Source organism: Vigna unguiculata, chromosome 2 (assembly GCF_037176805.1).
Source record: "Vigna unguiculata cultivar grain cowpea cultivar isolate G323 ecotype 2 chromosome 2, ASM3717680v1, whole genome shotgun sequence".
Taxonomy (NCBI): Eukaryota; Viridiplantae; Streptophyta; class Magnoliopsida; order Fabales; family Fabaceae; genus Vigna; species Vigna unguiculata.
In genome coordinates, this window is record NC_140793.1 from 29,763,207 (window position 1) to 29,786,283 (window position 23,077).

General features: G+C 36.1%; 3 protein-coding genes across 4 annotated transcripts; all 3 read right to left on the reverse strand.

Annotated features, from left to right (window-relative positions):
* Positions 1-61: 61 nt before the first annotated feature.
* On the reverse strand, positions 62-7,303 carry LOC114173659 (zinc knuckle (CCHC-type) family protein). Of its 2 annotated transcripts, XM_028058165.2 has the most exons (8): positions 6,990-7,303; positions 4,411-4,725; positions 4,274-4,336; positions 4,033-4,190; positions 3,820-3,930; positions 2,349-2,550; positions 1,381-1,495; positions 62-1,281 (listed from the first exon to the last, which is right to left on the reverse strand). In XM_028058165.2, the coding sequence occupies exons 2-8, from the start codon at positions 4,618-4,620 to the stop codon at positions 221-223; spliced, it is 1,920 nt and encodes a 639-aa protein (XP_027913966.1). In that variant the 5' UTR covers positions 4,621-4,725; positions 6,990-7,303; the 3' UTR covers positions 62-220. The 2 variants fall into 2 exon arrangements, with proteins under 2 accessions (XP_027913966.1, XP_085526124.1); XM_085669998.1 differs by lacking the exon at positions 6,990-7,303 and having other exon boundaries at positions 4,033-4,144; positions 4,411-4,703.
* Positions 7,304-9,868: 2,565 nt separating this feature from the next.
* Positions 9,869-12,994, reverse strand: LOC114174607 (uncharacterized). Its single transcript, XM_028059436.2, has 3 exons — positions 12,691-12,994; positions 10,418-10,548; positions 9,869-10,234 (listed from the first exon to the last, which is right to left on the reverse strand). Exons 2-3 carry the CDS (start codon positions 10,523-10,525, stop codon positions 10,139-10,141), a joined length of 204 nt encoding a protein of 67 aa, XP_027915237.2. The 5' UTR covers positions 10,526-10,548; positions 12,691-12,994; the 3' UTR covers positions 9,869-10,138.
* Positions 12,995-16,340: 3,346 nt separating this feature from the next.
* ABCG14 (ATP-binding cassette 14) lies at positions 16,341-19,417 on the reverse strand. Its single transcript, XM_028058517.2, has 5 exons — positions 19,101-19,417; positions 18,185-18,977; positions 17,758-17,934; positions 17,484-17,671; positions 16,341-17,195 (listed from the first exon to the last, which is right to left on the reverse strand). The coding sequence occupies exons 1-5, from the start codon at positions 19,200-19,202 to the stop codon at positions 16,551-16,553; spliced, it is 1,905 nt and encodes a 634-aa protein (XP_027914318.1). The 5' UTR covers positions 19,203-19,417; the 3' UTR covers positions 16,341-16,550.
* Positions 19,418-23,077: the final 3,660 nt, after the last annotated feature.

Consider the following 23,077-nt stretch of genomic DNA (forward strand, 5'->3'; position numbering starts at 1 on the left):
AGAAGGAAATCAGTAAAGGGAAGGACAACTGTTAATCGCGAGTGATATGGAAAACACACGATACAAGAATCACTTGCTGTGTAATACATAAAAAAAACTTTAATAGACAAATGGTCACAGTGAACATAACGATGACAGTAGTGTTACTAATTTGACATTCCTTACGAAGACCTACTCTGCCTGATCTAATCATTTCTGACAGTTGCAATGAGCTATCTATTCATCGCTTGTAGTTCCTTCTCGACTCGTGATGTTTCTCACGATGATCAGAATAATCGGATGAATAAGAACGCTCATATCTACTTTTTTTACTTCTATTATACCCATCGGCACTAGAATCCTTCGATGAATACTGTTTTTTCCTGTTCTGTTTATCCGTATCATTCTCGGGATGTTCAGAGTACTTGGGCGTATACCTTGGTTTGATTCTTATATTTTGATAATCTCTGTCCACATGAGAATCTTCAGGTGAATCAGATTGCACAGCTTCGCTCTTCTGATTTCCTTGGTAGCGATCGAAACCAAAATTTATGTTATGCTTTTTAGAATCGGAATAGGCGGTTGATGGATGCTTATGGCTGCTCTGTTTAAACTTGGGTTGTCTTTGATGACTAGAATCAGATGAATAAGAAATCACATCCCTGCTCTTGTTATCAGTATGATCAAATGCAGGACCAGAATCCTCATTGGAATATGAACGTCTTCTTTTTGTATCTTTCCTGTCATGCTTTGATACATTCTTTCTACTTTGATCATCCCTCTGACTGTCAGAATCTTCTGATGAATAAGTATGCTTTCTTCTGTCATGTTTACTTTTTTTGGTATATTTCCTCTCACGCTTTTGTACATTCTTTCTACTTTGATTATCCGTCTGACTGTCGGAATCTTCAGATGAATAAGGATGCTTTCTTCTGTCATGTTTATTCCTACCATGCCTACGACGGTCAGAACCTTTGGACAAAAAGGAAGGCTCTTGTTTAGACCTACTTTGATAATTCCTGTAACTGTCAGAATCTTCAGATAAATGCAAACTCTTGTGTCTGCTCCTTCTATGACCTTCTTCAGAGACCGAAGTTTCAGATGAACTTGACCTTACATGATCCTGCTTCTTTTTCTTTACCTTAACCTTTTTTTTCTTACGTCTCCTTTCTCCATCGTCAGATGATGCTTCACTATCTGAATTTATTTGTTGCCGCCTTTTGTGCTTACTCCTTTTGGACTTCTTTGGTTTCTTAGAAAAGTTGGTTAATAACTCAGGTATATTATCCATACCAAGAAAACCTGAAAAAAATAAACAATAATTATGATTTCTTTTAGACGAACATCTGAGACTTAAAGGCATCCACCAAATAAGTTCAAAAGTAAGCTGCTAGCAGATACCTCCATACTCATCAAATATGTCCTCGGCAACTATCTGCTGGTTGGGATCATCAGGCTTGAAACCTCCACGAGGAGGACTGATTCCTGGCCTCTGCTTAAGCTCCCATTTTAGGGGCTGCATCAGTTGGCAAACATGATAAAATATATGTCAATATTATATATCATATTTTAGGAGATAAAAAATAGTACACATCTTCAATCATCAAGGTTACAATTTCACAACACATAAAAATCCACTTCTCAATATCAAATTGAATGTACAATAAAGGACATTGGTGGGAGGCACGCTAAAAACACTGCAGAAATCTAAAGTTGTCCAGCTAATGCTGTTTTCTCAAATTCTTCCTGAATTCATATTCTCTGCCCTTCATCTATAAGAGGGAGATTTTTTCCCTTCCATGTTCTAAACTAACTTTTTCATTGAGATATGTACATGCTTAATTTGTATTATTTCACACAGTATCTCACTAGAACATTTTCACTTTCATTTCATCTTTGACTAAAGTAAAACTAACTAACCCAAACACACCATCAGAGATTGCACATAGTCAACGATTGGTTGCAAGTGGATTTATGTCCCGAAGATCTTAAACTCATTAGAGATTGGGATTGAAATAAAGATAAGCAGAAATGACAATTTTGCACAAGCCATTTTCAGCATATGTGAACATCAATTTGTAATTAATTTTACCATGGCACAAGTTGTATTAATTCTATAAGGATAGGATAAGTATATTGCAATTCAATAGCTTCAAACAGTGAAATTGAACAGAATAAAAGAGTGAGGAAATAAAAGAATACAAAAAACATTCACTTTCAAAGTTCAAATTAATAAACGTCAACAAAAAAAAAAATGATTACAAAAATTTAACGAAACTATACTCTATTGACACAAGTGTAATCATTCACAGTCAAAGACTGAATTGCAAAATCTTCAAAACAATGGTTCAATTAAATTAGCAACTGACCTCTGTAGGATCTGTGTGAGCAAGGATAGCATTCAAGGGATCATCTCTTTTCAATCTGCTTTCCTCACTAGGCATTATAACATCCTTCAAGGGACATTCACGATCACCACTTTGGTGACCGTAGTTCCCACATCTTAAACATTTTACATTACGAACTTCAACTGCAAAAGGTTTCACCCTGGCAGGAACTCCTGTTTCCAGTCTAAAAACCATTCAGTTACTAAAAGCACAATTAAATAGGTTGACAAACGTTTATAGGATCTAACAGCAGCAACTAAACGTGAAGAATACACATCCATTTCAAAATATATAAATACAAATTTGGTTGTCATATTCAATAATAAAAAATAAGAATAGTTTTACCAATCTGTCAATTAACAAGAAACTGATCTAGGATGCACTTGATACACTACATATTTTGGTCACTTTCAACACATATATGGTGTATTAACATGTACCTCACATCCATGATGTAACAACTACAGATAATTTTTTCCCTGTACCCGACTAATAAGAAATGCTCAGTGTGATTGTTTGAAACTGTGGTGTTAACATCCAGAGTTGTTCTTAAAACAAAGAAGAAATAATAGTTTCCAGCAGTGAACTTATCACTTCCAATAAGTTTAAACTTCAAACCTACATGTTACGTTCACTAAAGGATGGCGTACACTTACGAAAAGTGGTTTGCACAAGTTTTAAAAACCATATTTTCACCAGCTTGAACTGAAATAACAAAATAGAAAAACCTTTGAAAAGACCAATAAGTCTACTCTATCCTTTCAAGTTTCAACATTGGATATAATATAGAATCCATCTTGGTCTAGAGCCTAAATTGGCAAATGTTGTACTTCATATTATCCTTATTTCAACTCTTAAATGTTCTGAAGTCATGCCCAACAAAATAGCAAGCCAATTATCCAAGTGATTCGATGACAAGTAATTTAAGTTTCTTTAAGTTTCACTCTGAGAAATGTTTGACCTATTTTAACCCATAATTGAGAAACCAACAAACGTGATCTCCACGAGCGGCAAAAAATGTAACTTTCTAAACTAAGACTCCATTATGCTTCTGGTTGGCGAAGATCAAGCAATCCAACCAAATTAAAATAAGCACATCACCAGATAGTTTTTTAATATTATATAAAACCTATGATCCACCAATATTTTACCGATAATTATTAACGAAATATCTTATGTATAAAAGAATGTTACTTTTATGATGAAAATAATTTATAATTTTTATTCTGACAATGTTTAATACATTTGATTATAATTTGGTAACAATCATATATTTATCATATTTTTTAAAAAATTGTACAACTTTTCAATAGGCATGTATCCTATCTTATTATTTTCAAAATAAGCTCCGCACTTCAGATACATGTTGTGTCGGAGCATAAAACACATTCATACGCAGGCCAGGCAATAATACAAACGCACAAACCACAGAAAATAACAGCAACTGGCATACCTTGGTGCATTTTTAAGAACTTCGAATTCTTCTTCTGTCGGAAGAGGCCGCCCAAAAACATCCTTGGGCCTCGGTTTTTTCTTCTCTTCATTCAAATTCGTACTCTGTGGTCTGCAAGGCAAGAAACACGAGTATATACAATCATACATGAACTCCAAGTGACATAATAATTCCATTACTATTTAACACAAAGTAAGCGACGGAAGAGGTTACATTGAAGAGGAAGGTCCATCATGAGCATCATCGTGTTGAGGTCCCTTGTCCATATCTTCTCGCTTCTTCTCATCATTCATCTCCGCAGCTTTGGCGCTTTCGGCATTGTAACCTGGAGGACGAACGTACATGAAACTAACAGCTTGCATAAGCTCCACCTACACAAAACCCTAATTTCAATAACAAGCCACGAAGAAAATGAAACTATGAAACACGAGGAAAGAGAGGATGCGATGCGAACCTTTTCCTTCTCCTTCTTGGAGATAAGAGCGGTTTGGCGAAAGAACTCCTGCTCCTGCGCGAACTGGAACCGCAAACAGAGAGTAATTAATTGGATGACGAATTGCTATAGAATGGCAGGAATCAAAGAAAACTTACCTCGCGAGAAACCTCTTCGACGCGGCGTTGGCGATTGGCGTGGGTTTGTTCGGCGATCCACTTGCGGCGTTGGTTGGGATAAGAGAGAGGATGCCATGGCTTCTGGTTGAGATAGGAGTGGCTCCAGGCGGTGCCGGATTTGGTCTTGTAATCAACTTCTCCGTTCGCGATTCGCTTGCTCAGCCTTATTCCTCCTTCTTCCCCCTCCATCACATAGATTCCCGATTCTTCTTCACCTCTCTTTCTGGAGCACTGTTTATGTTTCACCCTTCTTCAACAACAGAACAGAATGATGATTCAAGAATACTGTAAAACCTGTCAATTTTTTTAAATCCAGAAATGTCACTGAATTAGATTTTGAATTGTTTTTTAGATAAATTAGTGGAAAGATAGGTGTATAGTATATATTGCAAAAATTAATTATAAAATAAATATTTTTATAATTTTAATATAGATAAGTTTTTATTAGATATATTAATTTGATTAAGAAATATTAAAGGACTAAAACATATATAACTTTTTTTACCAAATAAAGATTTTTTATGACTATGTTCTTTGTTTTTTTCTTAAATGTATAACTAACCCTAAAATTTATATATTGTAAATAAAGCATTTAAAACAAATACTAGTTAAAATTATTTATCACAAGGCTAATAGATTTTAAATATAATTCTTACAAATGAATAACAAAATATATTTTAAAAATATTATTTAATTTCAACTTTTTTATATTATGTATGAGAGAAATTAAGTATAACTAGGCTATTGTTTGTTTGCATTATCAAGATATAAATTACTCGACACTTAAGGGGCCATTTTTTCATGTTACTTCGAAATTTCCAGCTACAACCCCTTAAGTTTTTAAATTTAGAAATGTATAATTTAGAATATAATTTTTTATGTTTTGGATTATAAAATACAAAATATATTATGAATTGAATAATTTATAATTTAAATTTATGTTTCATATTATATATCACATAATACAAAATAAAAGTCGTATTTTCAATTATACATTTTAGAATAAAAATTTATATACGAAGAATACAAGAATTTGTCGGGAGTGTAAAAAGAAGTTTATAAGGGTGCATGAAAAAACTATCCACTTAAGAGTCACAATGGGCCGGTATAATTTAGACTGTATTTGAAATATATAATTTAGAATGCATTTTTTCTTTTGTATTTTGAAATATATAATTTAAAATTCAAATTCAGAATTATTTTGAAATATATTTTGTATTCTATATTACACAATTTAGAATATATATTTAATTTTATATTCTGAAATATTAAATCCGTAATAAAAAAAAATTGTACTTTAGATTGTAATTCCGAAATACAAAAATTTGATGGAAGAAGTGTAGAAGAAATGACCTAGTTCTTTTTACACATCTTTACTAGGTTTGAAAAGTGTAATATGTAGGGATGTCAAAATGGCCAGTCCGGCCCGTTTTGACCCGGCCCGATTTTGGTCCGATTATACGGGCCGGGCCGGGCTGGCCCGCAAGGGTGAAACGGGTTACACTTTTGAACCCGGCCCGCAAGCTGGCGGGCTAGCGGGCTGGCCCGCGGGCTTTTTTCCATATGTTACATTTTCAGTCCAAAATCATATTTCAACAAAAACAACCCTGCAGTATATAATATAACTGATCACAAAACAAACAACCCTACAATATATATAAATGACATTTTGCTCTCTGCAAGTCATCAAGACACTGTTGCAACATCAATAACAAGTCTGAATTAGAGTACTTTAGGCATGGAGCATTACCAAAGTGCAAACAGTTACATAAAAAAAAAATAGAAGCATTAATTATGGATGAGAGGTTGTATAATTTGTTTGGCAACATGTGCTGCAGAAGCATCTAAACCCTCCAAATCAATAGGAGCATCTTCTGAAATCTCCCCATCATCAAACCCCGGTAGAGATGCCTCAAACAAATAAGAGTTCAGAACAGTTAAAAAGGAGGTGGCATTATAGTTCTACATCAAATATACTGCAGTGTATAAGCAAATTTCAGTTTAAGTTAAGGCCAAACAACTCAATCCCAGCTTTGCAAACACGGCACATACAACTTTGCAACTTGGTACTTTCTATCATATAATTCAATCATTAATGAAGAACATATTTTTGTCTCAAGGATGATAGAACAATATGAAACAGTGGCAGTATTTATTTGATCACAGTGCAACGATGAAATACATGTTCTCCACATATCTCCAACATGATTACAGATAAACAGACAAACAAAGAAAACAACCACAACTATCAGCCTATCACACAGTCAGATAAAAAATAGTAACACTAGAAAAACAAGAAAAAAAGAAATGAACATCACCACCACACCAAAACGGCAGCAACTACGAAATTGAAATTGGGGGAAAATTTAACCAACAACAGCACAACAATTATGATTCACAGAATGGGTCCAATCCAAACAAGGACAAATCGCAGCAACAACAACCACACATACACCATAACTTCCAATTACAGGAAACCAATTTTAGGGTTACGAAAATCATAAATTTAGGTTACAAATTGAAAGAAAAGGGAACCAGAACGCAAATTACAAACAAACCTGTGTTCGTGGTGGTCGTGGCGGTCGAAATCGTCCGCCAATCACAGTCCGACGGTGGCTCCGCTGTTTTCGCGGTGGTCGTGGACGCTGTTTTCTCGAAATAGCCAACGCGTGGTGGATGTGAAGGTGGAGGAGAAGAGAAGCGGGTATGGTTAGCGACGACGACGTGGTGGCCTGTGTGTTTCGCGGTGGCCAGCGGCGACGTCAGTGGAAGAGAAGCGAGCCCTGAGAATGGAAATCGCAAACAGAGAGAGTGCGCGGAGGGAGAGATTGGGTGGGTGGGTGGGGAGCGCAGACAGAGTGTGTGAGTGTGAGGGATGCTGAAATATGCACGTGCCATTTTTTTAATTAATTGGCACGGGCCGCGGGCTGGCCCGTTTTGGCCCACGGGTTGGCCCGACGGGCCAGCAGGCTTGACGGGCCGGGCTGTATTGGGTTGGCGGGTTGAATTTCTTGACCCGACCCGTGTTTTTTTTGTCGGGCTGGCGGGCCGGCCCATCGGGCCCGACCCATTTTGCCATCTCTAGGTACACACTTTACCAAAGCATAATGAAGCTGCTGGATACACAGAATAATCAATGCCATTAATAATTTGTCTCAATTATTCTGTGAGTTCAACAGCTATCAATCAATGCTGATGTGATGAATCATGTTGGTCTTAACTACACGAAATTTCGATCTCCATTAATTTCATTTCACCATAATTTTAAAAAAACAGCAAAAATCAATTTTAATCTTTGGTGAAAGAGGACCAGAAAGCGATTCGGCAATGATTGTGTTTGCACAAACTCAATGATAAATAGAAGGCATATATCACATAATAGATCTATCTAATTCTGACGTAGTTGAAATGAACGCTAACCTCTCTCGACGCTATCGCTGCCGCCACGCTTGTACCACCTCGGGAATCGGTATGTGTGCTGCTGTCAAGCTCCAGCACCGAAGAATAAGAAATGTAAGGGTTTCGTGTTGAGGGACTCAGTGAGAAGATCTTGCGGAGATAAGAAAATGTTTTGAACGAAGAGAAGGGGACTAACCACACTAGCCCTCTCCCATTCCATCTCATGCGAGGCTTTTAGAGTTGGGGGCCTTTCGTGGGTAAAAAAGATGGGACCGATCATGGCTGGCCCACGAACTGCGAGTAAAAATGACAGCCCAAGCACAGACAATTGGTAATAAAGAGTGTCTCCTGCGTTTTTCTCTCCCAAATCTTTCCATCTTTGAGGACATATATTTTATTTTCATATATTTTTTCTTGCCTTCTCAAGAAAAAAAAAATTCATTTTCTCTTTTTTATTGTACAAGAGTAAGCATTTTGGAGTTCACATTCATATAGAAATCCTTAGAAAATTAAAATCAAACTGTAACTTTATCTTAAAAGCTATTTGCAAAATCTCGTAATTCACCAAGGGAAGTAGTAATGCATCCACTTCAATTACCTAGGCTGAGAAAAGAGAACCATATTCCTAGTTCAAAAAACTGTTCAAATTCTAGTTTTATATTGTCTCAAAATAATCCAAATGCTCGGAATCACCCAAGAGGTATGAATTTGAAAGACATAATAGTCTTTTATTGTCTAATTTATTCTCTCAAAGAGTTTATATTCCAACAAACTTTATATACCTCTGGATAACGACGCTTGTTGGCTTACATTTCAAAACATTGAACAAATTCTTTCCAACCATATTAACGCAAATAAATTGCTATCATCATTAGTTTGGTAACACTTATGAAAAATGAGTCTAAAGTAGACGTAAATTGATATATCTTCCATTTTCTTAAATTTTATCCATTGTCCTTTGTTTTCACAATCAAAAATACAATAGTTATTAAAACCTTTTTAATTAACGTACAAAATATTTCTTTTTATATTCTTTAATTTAGAGCATTTGTTAACTACCCTTCGCTGGAATCATAATATACAATTTTCTCGATATGTACCTGAAAGTAGTCATAATTTTTTAAAACCACAAATTGTTAGGGAAGAGATACCTTTTGAAGTGATTTCGTGGACAAAAACAATAAGAGTCCAAATTATTATGTGTCCAACTAAATTGTATGGGCGTGTGAAAGATGTTTCTTTTCCACAACAATTTGGTCATTGCGGGCTTATTTTTAATATTTAATAATCATTTTAACATAACATTTTGATGCAGTGTGCAAAAATTGAACTACCTTCAAAGACTATAATCTTATCTACAACCGAAAGCAAATATCAATACTCAGTAAAGGTTTTTTAGAGTGAGTGACATCTCACTTCATTTAATTTTCCTAAATTTCAAGTTCTCTTGAACATTTAGCTATACTTGAGCTTTTTTCAACATTAGCAACTTGAATTATCAGCGAATGAAACAAGATACCGTATTTATTCAAGCCCTCTAAGTCATTAACAAAAAAGGTGTGAAATAAGCGGAAAGACAATTAAATTGTGTTGTAACTACATTGTATCAGCAAATTCAGTAGAGATACAAGTCACTCCAAATTGATGTCACATGATAATAAGAGATGAGTACCACCAGTGTTAATCAATGTAACTACTTAAAATGATAAAGGATAAAATGAAAGTATGACTGTTATATCTATGAAACTTATTTTTAACATAATATTTACTCTTAATACAATGGTTCTTTCCTAGGTTGTATTGATTAAGCATTAGATGAAACATGAACAAAGCAAAGGGGCGTCTATTAAATTGATGCCGAGGAAACATGAACAAACCACTGAAGCCCTTCAACTATACAATGATCTTGAACAAATGCATTCATGTAATGTAAGAAAAATGACATCAAAGGACTGAAACGGGATTGGTTTGATTTGAATTAGAATCATGCTACATATTGCCATATGATCAAACATATTCCAACATAAATTAATCACCATTAAATTCAAACATAATACATTTATCTGCATTATCTTCTACTATACAAATCTCTTTCTTAGGTTTGACGCAAGCTGCATGTTTCAGTTCTATGAAATTGGGTTAATAGTAAGGCTTTTAAGCCCTTTCAACAACATATGAAAAGGGAGAAACTATACATCGTTAAAGATGTTCTAGTATACAAAGATAGAATTTTTCCAATTATTCTCATAAATCAAACATAAAAAGAAAAAGAGAACATCAAAAAGTAAGAAAAGAAAACCACAATTTTTCAAAACTTGGAGGATTCCTCAAACTCGTTCAATCTCTCGTCCTTCTTCCTCCTCAATTCAGCCTCATAGTTTCTCAGCCTCTCGTTCATTCTCTCCTGCACACAGCACAAGTACACCCACATCAAACACACGAAAAAAGAAAAAAATCTTTAAAGAGAAAAGGGAAAAGGGTTTCAAAATATTCTATCAAGCCTCCATTAGTTAGCTTCAGAAAGCCATAAAATTGAAGAGGCAGAAGAAGCAACTGGGAAGAAAGAAGAGAGTGATGGTATGCTAACCTTGTAGTTAGATTCAACACGGTGCATAACGTAGAATCCGAGGATGCCTCCAAGGATTGTACCGGCCATGATTCGAATGTAGCCCCATTTCTGAGAAACAGGTCTCATTATCGTTTCTTCACTCTTGATTTCTGCAGAGAATGTGGTTTCAGTTTCAGCGTTTAATGGTACGGGCTTTCTGTTTTGGATATGTTACACCGGCCCAATTTTCAGAATAAACAAGTAATGGCAATAACTTCACCCCATCAATTTTCAAAAAAATGACCATTTTTGACCCTTGTAAATTTGATTTTTGAATTATTAATTTCGGAATTTCTCTAATAACATTTTTCGGAATGAAATTTTGAATCAAACAGTTGGGTTAGTCCCACTACTGCAATAAATTAACATTAACTTGGTACTAACCAAGTTGTCCCAAGTGCCACAATGACCAATTCATCAGTCCAAGACGTGACAATGGTAACTCCAACTGGATAATCGCAATATACAACAATTTAGCCACTTTGAAAGGCCTCATAAGATTTATATTGGTAAAGATGAAGGTCAAAAAGTTCAAGATTTTGGTTCTTCGTGTTTCAAAACCACAACAAATCCTAATTTCTCCCTTTACTTACACAATAAAAGGAATTGCCCCTTACATTGTGCCTTTCCATGCCTTTATCACCTTTAATCTCAAAATTTTCCTCCCCAGAATTTTCAGTGTCCAATATTTGTTTTGGCTTTCATGGAATTTCAACTTATATCAAAATTTAAATGACAAGGATTTCTTTTAATTTGATACCCGTTTGGGACTCCTTGACTCTATTAATTTTGCTTCATGACCAGATAAAAGGATATGTTTCATGATCTTTCTAGGGCCTTTCTCTGTATATCCTTTTTTCATCCGGTTACTCGGTCATTCCTTGAATAGGAAAAATTTTTAACCATCAAACCTTGTGTGAGCTTGCTCAAATTCTATTCCATGCTTATTCTAACATTTCTCAGTTGAATTGGTGTTTTTAACAAATGCATCCAAAGGAATATTTTAGGTCTTCTTAATTGATGCTTTTAAATCACTTATATGACTCCTCAAACTTCAGAACATACAATAGGAATAATAGGGATGTCAAAACGGGCCAGCCCGGCCCGTTTTGACCCGGCCCGATTTTGGCCCGATTTATACGGGCCGGGCCAGGCTGGCCCGCAAGGGTAAAACGGGTTACACTTTTGAACCCGGCCCGCAAGCTGGCGGGCTGGCGGGCTGGCCCGCGGGCTTTTTTCCATATGTTACATTTTCAGTCCAAAATCATATTTCAACAAAATTATTGCAACAAAAACAACCCTGCAGTATATAATATAACTGATCACAAAACAAACAACCCTACAATATATATAAATGACATTTTGCTCTCTGCAAGTCATCAAGACACTGTTGCAACATCAATAACAAGTCTGAATTAGAGTACTTTAGGCATGGAGCATTACCAAAGTGCAAACAGTTACATAAAAAAAAAAATAGAAGCATTAATTATGGATGAGAGGTTGTATAATTTGTTTGGCAACATGTGCTGCAGAAGCATCTAAACCCTCCAAATCAATAGGATCATCTTCTGAAATCTCCCCATCATCAAACCCCGGTAGAGATGCCTCAAACAAATTAGAGTTCAGAACAGTTAAAAAGGAGATGGCATTATAGTTCTACATCAAATATACTGCAGTGTATAAGCAAATTTCAGTTTAAGTTAAGGCCAAACAACTCAATCCCAGCTTTGCAAACACGGCACATACAACTTTGCAACTTGGTACTTTCTATCATATAATTCAATCATTAATGAAGAACATATTTTTGTCTCAAGGATGATAGAACAATATGAAACAGTGGCAGTATTTATTTGATCACAGTGCAACGATGAAATACATGTTCTCCACATATCTCCAACATGATTACAGATAAACAGACAAACAAAGAAAACAACCACAACTATCAGCCTATCACACAGTCAGATAAAAAATAGTAACACTAGAAAAACAAGAAAAAAAGAAATGAACATCACCACCACACCAAAACGGCAGCAACTACGAAATTGAAATTGGGGGAAAATTTAACCAACAACAGCACAACAATTATGATTCACAGAATGGGTCCAATCCAAACAAGGACAAATCGCAGCAACAACAACCACACATACACCATAACTTCCAATTACAGGAAACCAATTTTAGGGTTACGAAAATCATAAATTTAGGTTACAAATTGAAAGAAAAGGGAACCAGAACGCAAATTACAAACAAACCTGTGTTCGTGGTGGTCGTGGCGGTCGAAATCGTCCGCCAATCACAGTCCGACGGTGGCTCCGCTGTTTTCGCGGTGGTCGTGGACGCTGTTTTCTCGAAATAGCCAACGCGTGGTGGATGTGAAGGTGGAGGAGAAGAGAAGCGGGTATGGTTAGCGACGACGACGTGGTGGCCTGTGTGTTTCGCGGTGGCCAGCGGCGACGTCAGTGGAAGAGAAGCGAGCCCTGAGAATGGAAATCGCAAACAGAGAGAGTGCGCGGAGGGAGAGATTGGGTGGGTGGGTGGGTGGGGAGCGCAGACAGAGTGTGTGAGTGTGAGGGATGCTGAAATATGCACGTGCCATTTTTTTAATTAATTGGTACGGGCCGCGGGCTGGCCCGTTTTGGCCCACGGGTTGGCCCGACGGGCCAGCAGGCTTGACGGGCCGGGCTGTATTGGGTTGGCGGGTTGAATTTCTTGACCCGGCCCGTGGTTTTTTGTCGGGCTGGCGGGCCGGTCCATCGGGCCCGACCCATTTTGCCATCTCTAGTAATCTGTTTGAATGGTTTATGATCAAATAGTTTGGATTACAAATTTGGAAATATACTTTGAATTTAAAAATATATCTCATAATTTTCTTCATTCATTTTTACAGGGGTATCCAAAATGTCTACATTGTTCAACATTATTTGACAATAGGGCAAAAAGATTAGTTACAGCAAATACTAAACTAATCCTTGACTAGTTTTATTATATTGAGTAACTGAAATGACAATTAGCCAACAAAAAGACCACTCAGATTTGTCTGCATATAATCGATTTTTTGTCGAGGATGAAGAATAATGTTTCAGAGCAGTGACAGTTGAAAGTTGAAACCTTGCTGGATTATGTTATCCATTTAGAGAAAAACAAATAGAAACATGTACTCTGATACTCGTCATTATATTCTTCATTAAGGTAGCACTTTTGTGGAGCCTAATTGTCCTACGCCTCTTTGTTCAGTTTCCCTTCAGTGCAATTTCATTGTAATTTTTCTACAGGTAAGATTCGAATTCAATGCATATAGACCTTTAACTTTATATGTGTGTGATAAGTGCATGCATATATATATATTAATGATATATCTCATCTTATACCCAAACACATCTTTGCTCAGACGTCAATTTCTTTAACTTTCGGTTTTGTTTTTGAATATGTGCAATTTGCTGCAAACAATAAATGGAATCACTCAATTGACTTCTCAAAATGCAGCCCTTTTGAGGTCCCACTCACATGTAAATGTTTGAAATGAAATGAATTGTTTCTCATTGGATTGCTGCAATTTGTAAAGATTGCAGACTCTGGTGGCATCTGGTTCCTAAGCCAACTACCGAATCTTTGTTCTTCACTTTTGACCAATTTCTTGCTTAATACCACGGTTAACTGAATGCTAGATTGTTACTTAACATCTCTTGATGATACCATGATTCTTCTGTGGATAAAAGTTACATTCCTCAGATTTTGTTTATTCTTTGTAGTTGTAACTTCTTGAAACTTTCGGTTATGGCTACCAACACTTTGGATATGTGCAATGTGCTGTAAGGCTTTAAGCATAGCATCACTCACATTGACTTCTCTGTCTCAGCATGAAGCCCTTCTGAGGTCCCACTCACACGTAAAATTGTTGAATTGGACGGGTTCTTATTAGACTTCAGCAAATTCGAAAGATTACAGAACTTTGATGGTACCTGGTACCTAAACCAAACTTCGAATCTTGTATTTCATTTTTGACCAATTCTTGTTCAGTATCATGGTTAACTGAATGCAAGTTAAAGAACATCTCTTGACGATATCATGATTCCTCCGTGAATAAGTTTCATTCCTCAAGTTTGTTTATTCTTTGTAGGTAACGAGTTACAATGTAGGAAAACAAATTTGTAGGTAACACAGTAATGGAAATGAAAAGGTAAATTTAGCTTAACATCTAACTAACAAGGAAAATGAGTGTGATTTACCTAGGTATAGAGCTTCCATTGTGTACCCATGTTGGAGATTCCACATTGATTAAAGATAAGACGATTTTATAGTATATAATTAGGTACAAAACCTTACTTTATAAATTGATTTTTTAGAGTTGAGTTAAGCTTAAAGTTCAATTTTTAACAACTTTACACTTACCGGTGTGAGAGAAGGGAGAATTCTTGCATCTGTTCAATGACAGGTGCTTGACAATTACACATAATGCCTGCATTAAGGGGTTTGGTTGGTGATTAGAAAATGTAGGTATGATTGGAACCTTTCACTTCTGTTGCTTGAGTTAGGTGGAGGACAAATTGGACCACAAAATTATCAGACTTCGCTGTTGTTTTATGTTATTTCTATTGCTAGACTTCTATTAATAAACATATTTTGGGTTGTGGATGGCATATAATATTGAATCCTTTTCTGTTTCTGAACGTAAGCACAGGGATAACATTTTCTATGCCGCAAAATATTCACTTTCTTAACTTTGTTGATTTATTAAACCATCATGGAAAGTCTGACTTTGATAACTTAGGTTATAACTATGCGTGCGGTACCTTTTTGTTGTTTATGACAAAATACCTAACACATGGTGAAGATGAGTAACGTCAAGTGTGATAAAATAATTATGTTCATGTTCGATGGAATCGATCTTAATTTACTTTTATCTAATAATGATCCGGTTCTGCTTCTCCATATCTCACATTCAGATTAACTCTAGAATATCCTCCAAATTTATCTGCTAATTGAGTGTCAAACCTATTAGGAGATTTATTGGGAAATTTCACATAGTTTGCCTCAATTTGAGACTTTACATATTTGTTAGACAACATCATTTGATGTCAATTGGTTTTAAAACATTCTACTACTTGTTTCAGATGTTACTGTTTTTAAGCAAAAATTATAAGTAGTCATTTTCTATGTCCTACCTCAAAGTGATTAGAGTGGATGATGCACTATGCTGAAGTAGACTCACTGATCTTAGGTATTCTTTTTTATATAGATGAAGTATGAACCTGATTTCAATGGTTTTCTTGGTAATCACTTTTCATAACACATTACCATCCATCCACTTTCAATTATTTTATCAAGCTGATTTTGATGTCCATTAACTAGGCTTAATCTTGATTATCACTTGGTTTTCAATTATGCCATCATTAATTCATCATTGGATGATGAATAACACTTGGTTAGTTGGTTGGTTGGATCCATTTTAATGGTATGCTAATTCTTCTAAGCACTCTAACCCACCATACTCTTTAATCATGAGTGAAAAATTCAACATAACCTCTGATAATTTCCACTAAATTAAAAAAAAAAGAGTAAACAAATAGTGTGTGCACTGAGTGTAAAGTGTTTTTACACAGTCATTCGTTCACAGACTGCCATGTATGATCAGTGTGTTGATTTTTACAGTGACTATCTTTAGAATCATTCTTACTAAGAGTTTTTATTTATTACTGACACTATAAATTTTGTTTACTCTGATAAATCAGATCAAATTCTTGAGAAAGGAAACAACAAACTTGTGGTTTCAAATGCCCGACAATGATCTACAATTGTGTTTGAGAGATAGAAAACTTCTGGATATTATCTTTGACCTTTATGCGGATTAGAATGCATAGTGTTATTTCTCTTGCTTAATACATAGACACATAATGTAGTTGAATTTATGTTGAAGAAGAAACATAGAGTTAGTATTCTCTAATCTATTAAAAATAAGTCTTGTACATGCAACTCAGTCATGGAGAGTTGATCAAGTTTCATTACATGAGTTCCATCGAAAGTTTAGTATTCTAGCATTATTCCTCTGTTGACTCGTACAAAAACTCTTCAAGTTCTCGTGCTTTGTGTATGGGAGCTCTGTCATAATTTTGATCTACCTAACTCTGTGCAGTGCAAAATAAGCAACTAGTCGATAACCCACCAACATCAGGGCCATAATGAACACATCAACCCACAAATGATTCAAGCCCATTGATTTGATAGGAGGAAAATCTGTCACTTTGCACAGCTCCCCCTTTGAACATTCATAGTAGTCATTGTCATTGTACTGGACACCTAAAAGCAGCTTGTAACAGTAGTAGCTATAGCTCAAGTACTTGAGCCACACAATGAATGGAGGAATCTGTTGTATATAGTACCCTCCAGCAATGAGAAACACAAGGGTTGTCACAGAAGCTAGAGTAGTTGCCTGTTTAATCTCCATCAAAATAGCACCAAATGCTAGGCCAAGGCTTTGAGAGACAACAACACTGTAGAGAACCACAAGAAGAGAAAGGATAAAAGTCACAGGATCAGGTTTAAGCCCTCCCATCCAATAGATTATGAAAACAAACGCAGTTGGAAGTGCAAGCTCCAGTGGCAAGTCTCCTATTGTTCTGGCAAGAAAGTAGGAAGAAAGGCGATACATTCCTGACGAACGTTCCTTGATCAGCATTCTCCTCTCTTGAGGGAATGTGAAAACAGCATTGTAGAGAGGGTAGAATCCCCAGAAAACAGAAAAGAAAAAGAGCAAGGCAACCTGCATTACGCATACAGTGCAACCCCATATTAGTCCCTCTTGAGGGTTAAAGTTTACAGAACAAAAAATGTAGCCAAGCCAAGCAATATTAATCATAGTTTGACTTCTTGGATTTCGGAAAAACACTGCTTGAACTTGAAAATGGTGTGATGTTGACATGAATAAGAAAAGGAACTCGATCAGATTAAAGGCCTAATCATATATGTTACCAGAACTTTTTTAGTTGTTATTAATTGGCTGTCAATATCATCAACTGGAAAAGATAAACTTGAAGCAATTACTACTTACCCGATCTTCAATGTGTGACTCCGGAGTATGCCACCACAGTAGTCCACCAAGAAAAGCGACACTTACAACTTGGAATATTCTCAGCCTGTTGAAGGCTTCATACCTTCGCTCCTTCACTCCCCTTTGTAATAGTACTTTGAACTGATGCCACCAGCTTGTGCTCCATTGTTCTGGCTTTGTCGAATTTCCTGCATCAACAGAGACATTTCAGGCCACTGGGGCTAATAATAGAGCTATGATTGTTTTCCCCTTAAAGATAGAAAAAAAGACCTACTTGCACAAGCATCTTTCGAGATATTTTGGTTGTTCACTTCCATGCTGCAAATCTCAGCTTTCAGCCCCGTAGCTATATTCTTCTCATAAGCAGAGATGAGAGATTCTCTCACCTGTTTCCTCTCTTGTTCCAGTCCCTCACTTTGTTCAGTTGCTTGCTTGGAGTCTGGGGCAATCCCTGCAATGCATCATAACATTGTTAGTGTTGCTTTCTTCGAAAGAATACCAAACCATAACAAATTTGTCCTACTTGCTACACTATGACTCATTTTAAGTGAAGAAAATTTTAGAGCCAGTTAAGCAATGATAAAAGGAAAAAAAGTGTGTGCCCAGCTTCCACTTTTGAAGTCCATTGGTTTTATAGTTATTAACTCTTATTGGAAAAAAAAGGAACTGAAAGTCTGAAGCAAATGATTACTGTCCATTACCGTTGGCAAGATCAAGCAAGAGATCAGCTGGATTGACAGTCACACATGTGGAAAAGCCAACAGAAGAGAAGTAGTCCAAGGCAGTTGAAGCAGGACCATAATAGATGGGGCAGCCTTCAGAGAGCAGCACCACCTTATCAAACATATAGTAGAGCCTACTAGAGGGTTGGTGAATGGTGGTGACAACAGTTCTACCCCCACTAGCTAGACGCTTGATTGTGTTGAGGATTCTTTGTGCTGTGGTGGAATCCAAGCCTGAAGTAGGCTCATCCAGCAACAGGAGGCTTGGGTTAATGAGCATTTCTTGGCCTATGCTCACTCTCTTTTTTTCTCCTCCTGATATTCCTCTAAAAAGTGGGCCACCTATCATGCTGCTCCTGCAACGAGTCAGTCCTAGCTCAGTGATCACTCTCTCTACATGTTGAACCTTTTCATCTCTGCTCAAGCTGTTGGGAAGCCTCAGAAGTGCAGTGAACACTAGAGTTTCAGTGACAGTCAGGTGAGGGTATAGCACATCATCCTGAGCCACAAAACCTGTTCTTCTCTTCATGGCACCAGAGAAAGGTTGCCCGTTGTACGTGATCTTACCGGATAGTTTGCCGCTGAGCCGGCCTCCAAGTGCTGTGAGAAGTGTGGTTTTGCCACTACCTGATGGCCCCAACATAGCTAGTATTTCTCCTGGACACACCACACCAGTGATTCCATTCAGTATGGTCTTCTCCTTGCAAGTCCATGTACTCCCCCAGCATCCTCCTTTCTGCTCTAGTTTCACTTTGTACACCAGTTCCTCAAACTGCAAACCAACACATAAGAGATTAGCAACTACGTATATTTTTTCATCAATGTATGCATAGAATCAATGCAAGTGTGGGAGATGAGTATTATAGGTGCTCTTGTTATGGGACTGGTGAATTACCTTCAGAGTTATTGGGTACATAATGAGTTTTGGAAAAGGTTGTTGTTGTTCATTGGTTTGCATGGGATGAGAAAGGACAGTTGAGTTATGGGGCTCAGTCATCTCTGGAGGCCCTTCCACAGAGTGATGACTATTACAGTATTCTGGCTTTGGTGCTATGCAGTTCTGTGGAATGGCTAAGGAAAAAGTAAGGGATTCTCAGTGTTTTCTGATGAAAATAATGGTGATACGGATTGGAGAAGTGTGGTGAGGATTGAGAACTGAGAGAAGTTAATATATTGCTTTTAACTCGATGTTCCAATGTGTAGCTAAGAGCAGCACATAAATATATAGCAAGGACTAGGATGTGCACTGTGTAACGAGCCCGTATATAGGCCACCCTTGGATGGTGGAATCCCACCTTTTTATCTCAAATTATTCTATCACGACCAAGCTCACCAAAAAACTTAGAAATTCTGAACCGTTGCTTAAGATCATCCTTGCTTTTTCAATTTCTAACACATTTTTTTTTCACGGTTTACCTTTATTGATTTCACTGTTTTCTCATTATAAAGGTCCTGGTTGAAATTGGCTCACACGAATAGAAACGACATTTATACAACAGTAGCTAGTTGATCCAAGGAACAACAATACATGCATACGAAAAAATCCACTTCTATCTTAAGTTCAAATAATTTCTTCCTCTCTAGGTTTCTTCATCAATATTTTTCACTAGTCCATGAAGTGATGCCGGGCCACATCACAAACAAGAAAACAAAAGGATGACTACAGAGTTGCTGCATCAACTTTTTCATTTCCTGTGATATTAGAGGGATTTTTGTTATCGTAGTTATGCATGTAGCTACAAATAAAAAAATAAATGCTAGTACCACCTATTATGATAACGATAGGATTTTTGTTTCATAACTATGTACTGGCTCAATTTTTGAAGCAAGTGGGTGTCTTTAATGCTTTGTGATATTACCCTCGAGATTTTTAGCTATCTGTTGGATATGCTTTGTTCATTTCACGCTACCATTCTTTTTCTTTTGAAGATCGTACTGTGCATACTAGGTTGTGGACATGTGAAAATAGAAAGCACTTAACATTTGAATACTGTTACAATAGAGTGTGACCATGATGGCTCTTGCACCATTTCAACAAGGGACAAACAAATTCAATTGAACAAGAAGTAAACCCTGGTGAATAGTCTTTTGTACATTTGTGTCAGTTTTTTTAACATTCTTAGTTCTAATCATTTTGCCGATCCCCCTTCCTTTTTCATAGGAAATATGGATACTTTCATATCCCCTTAATCTGAAAACTTAATATTGTTGTGAGGCATGACCATGTCTTAAAGATTTATTCAAACTTGAGGCTGAACAAGCTTTTGAAGCAAGATCCAAACTCAATATCTTATGTCTCTCAAGTAAAAAGTGTTTTGGTTAAGCCTCTTCGTACCTGAAATATGCTATATCTTTCTGGAATCCGATTACTGATATGTTCTATAAAAGTAAAACGTGAAAATCATTACAAAGGAAACTACACCATTGATCAGAAATTTCAATTCATTTCCTTCATATCTGTCTTACATGTGAAGATAAGAACCTAAGATGTCATTATGGTTAATGACATCTATTTCTGCATGGATTTTCATGTCTTATTCAGTTACTTACTTCTTACCCTCTAAAAGATTTGTATCTGAGGAAGAACTCAAAAGCACAAGAGATGGTACATTGTTACCTATTGACGTGGGAAAGAAAAGAAATGTCTTTTTAAGGATCCTGACATCTGTGGTTGGTCTGTCATTTTTCTCAACCGCTTACAAATAATCATGGAATTTAACATCTTTTTAAAATATGAATGGATGAGAAATTTGGTTGTTTTCATTTAAAAAAATTCCGTTTACAATGTTATTATTATTGTTATTATCATTTGGTACGTTTTGAGGACAACGACATGATTTTGTCTCCCCCATGTGCTTGGTGTTAGTTATGGTCAAGCAGTGAGTAAAAGAACCCTCCAAAATGAAACCAAAAGTGCGTTATATTCTCTTGCCTCTTTACTCTGCATGTGATAGCCATCCATCTGGAAAAAAAAAAAGAGAGAGAAGAAAAGAAAACGAAACAAATTTTTGAAAACCTTTAATTCCTCATTCCCATGACAACTCTCTTTGCCTTGCAAGTTTTGGTTGAACAGTTGTCATATGTCTGGTACAATAGAAGTTGATAATAAAGTTGGATGCCTCACAGTGAAAACTTTACATTCCTGGAAGTAGAAGAAGCAAGAATAAATTCAAAAGAATGAAGAACAGGAAAAGGGTACGTGAGGATTTTACCAGGATCATTAAACTTGTCTAGCTATGTATATATACCACTTTATTTTGGATGATGGTAAATGTAAAGGTGAAATTAATGGTGCATTACTTTGCAAAGCTAAGTGATTCCTACATGAATATATATTCCCTCTAGCAACATGGTATTGATTATGTAACACTGTTATTTTCAACATTCGTATCACCGAAATTCGATATGACTGTTTTTATTATATCATTCTGTGTTATCATATCACTGGTGTTCAGTTAAAAGGCAAGGGAAGTGAAGTGAGATGCTGCTAAGCAAGGTGTTTACTATTCACCCCTTTCCTCTTTTAATCTAATACTTTCTATTTAATCTCAATGAGAGGAATGATTAAAGGTAGAACCCATCAATCAGATTCCAATTTCTGTCCATAAAAATAATTTATTTTTTCTTTTGGTAGAGCACTCAGATAAATGGTATCCACAATGGGTCCGGTGGGAGCTACCTTTTCAGTGTGGAGCACTTGCAGCATTGGCTTCTTCACATTAAGTGCGCATATATATATATATATATATATATATATATATATGTGTGTGTGTGTGTGTGTTTTCTGTCATCAACTTGTGTATTAATTTATGTTTATAGATATGCATAATTAAATTAATTAACCCCTTCTTTCTTCCACTTGGACCCTTTGCTTTTTCACATATTCTCTCTGTGATTAACTGCTTACACTTACCCTTGGATTCCCTTGTTTATATTTCCTGGTATATCTGCTCTAAGCATGAACCACACAAGCCATGAATTTGAACCTTCTTGAACCAAAATTTTGAGAACCATGTATATAATATGGAATATTTATGAATTTCCATATGGAATGTCCTCCTTTTACATCAAGGGTCTAAGGGATTATATTATTATGATAAGATTCATCAGATAAGTGTCTGGTGTTATGTTAGTACCTTTGTCTGCAAGGTGAAACAGGATTGCGTTTTATTAATCATATATTCTATTATCTTGTTTCATAACGGATAATAAATTGGTTCACCACTGTTTCATTTGACTATGCTTATTCCATAACTCTGATTGAGACTTCTGCTGGGGACTCATATCCATGGAACACTCTGGTGTACATATTTCCCACAGATTTTTATGGGGAACAGATATATCAAATTTCACCGAACCATCATAACACATATATTTGGCCACACGATTTTCTGTTTTAACATGTAAACAAAATGCATAATGCACAGTGAATTAACTGTGCAGCACGCCTCACATTTCAATGTCGGAGAAGATTCCATGATAGACAGGGAAAGAGTTGAAATTGTTTGCATGATGTTAATGTTTGTATTGTGTTATTTTTCATCACAGATGAGAGATATGCATGCATTAAACAATCATCATTCTCACTAACTCAATGCTCCATCAAAAGTTTCGACTTATATCAGAATTTTATAAATTGTTTAATGCACATATTTCGTATATCTTAATTTATAATGATTGTTACTTCAACCTCAAAAGCTTAAGTTCAGTGGATTTACTGAGTCAAACTATTCTTCGTAAAATAGGTGAGATTTTCCTACTTTTGTGTGATATTTACTAGTTGTTTCAGTCTTTGACATAAATCTGTAGTGACTATTTCACATTATGAATGTTAAAGGAAAAATATAATGGTTTAAATTTTTCTGAGGGAGG